General features: G+C 42.8%; 1 protein-coding gene across 1 annotated transcript in view; it reads left to right on the top strand.

Moving 5' to 3' along the window:
• The first annotated feature begins 4,446 nt into the window (after positions 1–4,446).
• Positions 4,447–6,674, top strand: part of LOC306922244 (uncharacterized protein) — a 38,332-nt gene continuing 36,104 nt past the window's right edge. The window contains exon 1 of the mRNA XM_079499673.1: positions 4,447–5,865. Coding sequence (XP_079355799.1) covers positions 5,700–5,865 — 166 coding nt within the window. The 5' untranslated portion in view covers positions 4,447–5,699. The remainder of the gene's footprint in view (positions 5,866–6,674) is intronic.

Below are 6,674 nucleotides of genomic sequence, written 5' to 3'. Positions count from 1 at the left end.
ACATGTTGCATACAGTACAGATACATGTGTACAGATAGCTAGCTTGCTCGCCCTCTCACATTCCCAGCCCTTTGTTGTACAACAAGAATGTACAACAAGCAATGCATTGACCTGCTGCATGGGTGATACATTAAAATAGCGTAAGTACAAACAATTTAGAAGCATACAAAAATATGTGAATAAAGAAATATACAACATATCAGATCAAATCACAGCTTTTCTTAGATTTTGGTTCCAGAGATGAAATATGACTGACCCAGTCTAATTGAATCTGCAAAGTAGTTGGTCATGTCAGCGTAACTGATTCAAATTCTGACTCTGACACTTTAATGTACGATAAAATCCCAGTGTTCATTGGGGGGTGCACAACAAATGGAACCAAATGGTACACTCTTCTGAGGTAACACTAGGCATTTTGCTGTGAATGTAGATGATCAACAAGTGCATTGTTTTTCCTACATTATAAGAATGTACATTTGCTGACCTTTTTCCATTTCATGTAATTCAGATAAGCACTTTGTCTATGTTTGAAGTTAATCCTTCATATTAACATGGGATCTGTACAGAGAGTTTCTGTCTTATCTTGCCTGGTTTCCATCAGTGGTTCTCAAACCCCTGGTGTCCTTCAAGGGGTTCAAAAATCAGTTAAACCACTTTAACCCTTCTGTACATGAATGAACCTGTGTATTTACCCACATTATGAAAGGGTTTAGGGTTAACAACAATCTTGTTTAGGGGTCACTGGCACAACATGTATTTTCAGCTTCCATGGGAAAATGCATATTCATTTGGGGATCCTTGACATGAGAAAGTTTGAGAAACACTGGCAGACAACTGGCTTCGGAGACAATAACACACCTAAAGTGTGTAGATTACCTGTGCTGTGCTACACTGTTTGGGCCGGCCAACTGCATTTAAAATGCAAATAAGACAAGGCGGGCTCCAGAAATCTCTCACCTGCTGTGTGTGTGTGTGTGTGTGTGTGTGTGTGTGTGTGTGTGTGTGTGTGTGTGTGTGTGTGTGTGTGTGTGTGTGTGTGTGTGTGTGTGTGTGTGTGTGTGTGTGTGTGTGTGTGTGTGTGTGTGTGTGTGTGTGTGCGCGCGCATGTACACACGTGATTGTCGGGGGAGGTAGACAAGTTAAAAGGACTATTCTGAGAAGAAGGTATACAGTTCTCTTCAGTTCTTTGTGTTGGCACTAAGTGTACATTTGAATGACAAAAATGAAACAGGAAGGTTCAAACTTTGAAGATGTGCTGCTGGCGATTTGAACAGACACACACAAACAATACATTGCAAACAAAAAGAAAAGGTTGATCATTTGAAAACGTATTTCTACAAAATAAGTATTATTTGAATGTCAAGATTGCTGTTGATGTTTTTACACAATTACATGTCCTACTGTCAAACGCTTCTGTAAAATGTTAATGTGTTGTCCAGATTACTGCAGTACAGTACTCAATCTATTTTAATTTCAAGGATGGCCATAACTCTGAGAGAGTACAAACTCTATTTGTACACCCTCAGAGTTACAGACCTGCTATAGGGTCCATTTGGAGACCCCGTCAAGGAACCCTGAAGGTCCCTGGAACACTTTTAACCACCGTTATTACTGTAATCCCTGAAGAGAAAAGTCACATCCTGATATGATAAAACAGAAGCACCAGTGATAGTGTTTACTGGTCATACATGTGTGTCCTGACGGAAGCGTACTCGGATACTTCCTGTTTAGGCATAATCAACACTCCACTGGACACCGGGAGATCCAGATCCGCGTAGATCACATCATCTGAACATATATCCTAAATACACACGCATGCACACACGCACACACGCATGCACACACACACACACACACACACAAACACGCACACACACACACACATTTGTATTACTATACTTGTGTGGACATAAACACATTTTAGGACGGAAAATGTATGAATGTCATATTTTAACCCAAACCCTAGCTGCCATGCACCGATAATGGCCGATCTGCAAGCATACAGCGTGTCCTGCTAGGAGGCGTTGTGAGCTTGTAGATCAGGATCAGGATCAGGAAAAGTGCCCTCACAATGTCTGTTTATCAATTCTACTACACTTGTGGGGAGCATTTGACCCTCACACATGTATAAACACACACACACACACACACACACACGCGCGCGCACGCACGCACACACGCACACACACACCCACACACAGGCATCAGTATTCAAAGCAGTCGTATAATAACTCTTCATATTCATTATTTAGAGGTAACTTACACAGTTGATGTTGTCTAAGTTGGCTGGCAGCGGCTTCCCTGTAATACAACACATGTTCAACATACTCACTTGTGAATGGTTACAATTGTGTGTAAATCAACTAATCCCTTTTGCCATGGAACAGCAGTATTGTCAATATGTATGATATACCAACACAGCACAATTATGTATTAACCTACAAACAACTATATCAATTTTCTATATAGACCTACTTATTATTAAACACAATCATTTACAAAACTTAAACTTCAGTTTACGTTTAGATTAGATATTACATTTATGTATACATTTATGTTGTGTTTAGACATTAGATATATGGTTGAGTTTAGGTACTGTATATGGCATAGGTTATGAGTAAATGTAAATGGTGCATTTACAGTATACAGCACCTTTATCCAAGGCGCTTTACAGAGATTGTGCATTACATTCACCAATTCACACACCAATGCCGGAGGAAACCATGCAAGGCACCAACCTGCACATCGGGAGCAATTAGGGGTTCAGAGTCTTGCTCAAGGACACTTCGACACTAACTCTGGGGGAGCCCGGGTTTGAACTTGTGGTTCCTATCCGGTCACTCTACCCCTGAGGCACTGCCGCCCCATACATGAGGTCTAGGTTGGGGCCTGGGAAGGTGAATAATCAACGAGTTTATGTAATTTGACTTCAAACTTCTAGTTTTGGGTATTGTAGAATTTGATAACCGTACCAGTTTGTGAGCCGCAATAACTTTACGTAACTCACTGGCTGCCGCCATATAGGCTACTGTGCGTAAAAAAACAGATTAGCACATCTAACATAAGTGATTTCAAAGATCACAGTACAGCAGGATCCCAGAAGGTGTGTGTGTGTATGTTGCATGCACATGTGTGTGTTTGCATGTGGCATGTGAACGTTTGCTGGACAGACTGGGAGTTGGCGACTTGTGCAGTGCGGTGGTTGTACTACTGCTATTGTTTTGTTAAGTACACACAAGTATCTGTGGCGCAGCAGAGGCTGAGACTGCTGTGTATTTGTACACGGCACTCTGTTAGATTGGGGGGGGGGGTCCATGGACAAATATGTGTATCAATTTGGGGGTCCCTGACATGAAAAGGTTGGAGAACCACTGGCGTATGCAGCACATTGTTTAGCCTGTAGATCGAATTGCATATGTAGGTGATGAATGAATGCACGCATGAACAGGACATTAACGCCTTTGGTTTCACAACAAAAGGCTGTTCCAAACGTCCACTTTGCATTTGCATACTACTGTGCTGTGTCAGACGGCACAGCTGGTCCTAATCCACTACACATCTACTTGGGTCGTTGTGAGACATGTTGTTGTGCGTGCATATTTAGCCTCATTGTCATACAGAGACTCTGTCCAGTCACTCTTCCAGTTTTTCCCCTGTATTTACATACCTGTAGTATCCATGCACTGAACAACAGTGGTGTCACATTTCTTTACTTAAGTAAAAGTATCAATACTGCAACGTAGAGACACTCAAGTAATAAGTAAAATTCCTGTAATCAAACTCTAAATATACACTGTTGCAGCTGCATATCCGTTCTGCAGAGAGGGGAGGATTCCTGATTAATTGTTTTCCCCCCCTCCCCTTGATAATGTGGTAAACTATTGATAAACTATTTACAAAAAATAGAACGTTGTGGAATAATTGGGCCGATATGCAATGGCACCTTTATCTTAATGGACCGCTGGGTGGCACTATCGTCCGTAAAAAGGTTGGAACCGCTAGGCTTTGACAGGGGAGTCGGGGACCTGTGAGCTTGTAGATCTGCTATTTTCAAATAGCCGATGCATATTGATAGCTGATAGCTCTCTCTTGGCCTTAGGTCGCTTCTTTTGGTGCTCGTTATCATAGATATGTGAACATTGACTAGCAGTGGTGTCAATACAGTGTAGACCCATAGTTCTCAAAGTGGGGTCTGGGGACAGGGGACCCCCAGGGGTCCTTGAGGGTTTCCAGGGAGTCCCCAGCTAAAATGATAGTTTGAAACCAAATGGACCCTTATGGGTCTGTAACTCAAATAAGAAACTAAAATGAGACAGAGCGGGAAAAAAAGAGAAATTTTGACATGAAAACGTTTGAGAACCACTGGTGACTGCTCGTTTCCATATTATTGCTTATATCTCTCGTGAGATTTGGCAACCTTCAAAACCGGACATTGAACAACAAGGCTCTGTTTCCGTTTCCTTCTGCGCGAGCGAGCGACGCTCCACGTCACGTCCGCTCCGCCATTTTGATGAAACAGGCAGCGCGAGGCGGCCGGAGGAGAAACAGAAACACCGACATGACGACGACGACATGATGGAAATATTCCCACATTGATGGATTTAGCGCACTAGGAGGACCCCCACCCCACGCCGCTCTGCTTCTGTCCGAGGAGTTTAAAAACGTCGCGGTTCATTTTCATTAAATTCACTGATTTCTATCATTGTTTTCTGTGAAAGCGTCGCGTTAGCATTAGCATGTAGCATGTTAGCCTCTCACCGGGTCTTATTATCCGACGGGGCTGTTCGTTCTCAATGTGTTAGCATCATTAGCCGCTAGCGTAGCTTAGCCTAGCCTTTTAGCTAGCAGACCTTTCTTCCTCTTTTGCTTTTTTGTTTTGTTCTAGGACTCTTACTATTTGGACCTTTTACGTTGGGACTACTGTTAACTAACTGTTGTTGCTGGGACTTTTTGAATTGAAGTTGGATTTGTTTTGGTTCTGCTTTCTCTGTGGTTGTTGGGACTTCCATAACGAGGATACCACCAGAACACCAACCACCCAACCCGGGTGAAGGACTGCTCGTCCCCCCGTAGGCCTGCTGCTGCTGTCCGGGTTACAGCGGCCCAGGACCCGCCGGGGGGGGCTCCGCTCGATCCGTGGAGACTGGACTCTCTCTGGACCCTCTGTGGTTCTTTTTTTGGACCTTCTCTGTGGTTCTTTTTGGACCTCTGGGTTATATATATTTTTTTTTGGACTTGTCTGTCTCGGCTCGGTTCGATTCGAAACCGGTTCGGGGTTTAAACCGAATGGACTGTTGCTTTGATTCTCTGGGACTCTCACACATTAAAAAAGAAGGCGTCCTTCGCCATCTTTTGTCCTTTTCTGTTGGGAACAATTATTATAATAATAAAACATAAATAACCCAAAAAGGACTTTCATATTCTTAGCCCCCCACTATTCACCCCCACCTCCTCCCTTTCCTTGTTCTGTCATCATAACCACCTTGTTTATTCAGTGTTTTGATACCAATCGTAATGATAATGATAAATGGTTGATAAAATATAAAATATAACGGTTTAAAACTCCTAATCTAGCCGTTTCTTTTTGTTTGGTCGTTTCCTCCTCATTAAACAGCCCTGCTCTGTGGTTTGTTAATATATTATATATATATATATTATAATTGAATTGGTTGACTCGCTCCCCACAGTGTTTGGTAAAGATGTCGTGTGTTCACTATAAGTTCTCCTCCAAACTGGACTACAACACCGTGACGTTCGATGGCCTCCACATCACGCTGCAGGAGCTCAAGAGGCAGATCATGGCCCGCGAGAGGCTCAAGGCCACGGACTGTGACCTGCAGATCACCAACGCGCAGACCAGAGAAGGTAAACTTAACCTTATTATGATCAGAGGTCGAATTGGTTTTCAATGTAATGGGGCCCAGGGGTGGTCTTTTATTAGATGGGCCCCATGGACATTTTATGAGTCCCGCTTCAACAACAGGACGGAGTCATATTTTGTCTTTTTATTTTTGAGTGGTGTAAACCACTCCTACAACTGGCTTTTTTGTGCAGAAAAAATTAGCATGGTTGCTATGTTCACCCTGTTGTAATGACGTAATGAAATCACACCCGGGTGAACAGGGTGAACATAGCAACCATGCTCATTTTTTCTGCACAAACAAAGCCAGGTAATGAAATCACACCCGGGTGTGATTTCATTACGTCAGACATGATTTCATTACGTCAGACAGACCTTACACCACTCAGTTCACACGGGTGTGATTTTTTACACAAATTGCAGCATGTAACTCCCATTTAATCTAGTATGGTTATTAGAAAGGGTACCGCACACTGCCAGACACACGCCAAAATGTTGCTCTTACAACAGTACAGTAGTGCGTCCATGGGACCCCCAGAAAGGTACACGTCACGGATGGATCCATTATCAATAATCTTAAAGTTTTGGGATGCAAAATGCACCCTATTAGCATCACAGCTTAATTTATGATCAGGGTGTCATCGCCGTGTTGGCTTTTTTGCCACGGACATACAAAATTAGTGGACAATAATAATAATAATACCAGAAACACACATAGATAGCCCTGAATGACCATAACAGGTCTGTAAGAACATTCTAATGGTGTGTAAAACAGATCTAAAATTTGACAGACATCACAAGACCACGTCTTTGC

The sequence above is a fragment of the Electrona antarctica genome (assembly GCF_951216825.1).
Source record: "Electrona antarctica genome assembly, chromosome: 4".
Lineage (NCBI taxonomy): Eukaryota > Metazoa > Chordata > Actinopteri > Myctophiformes > Myctophidae > Electrona > Electrona antarctica.
Note: the sequence above shows the minus strand (reverse complement) of the source record. Positions and strands in the feature narration are given on the sequence as shown.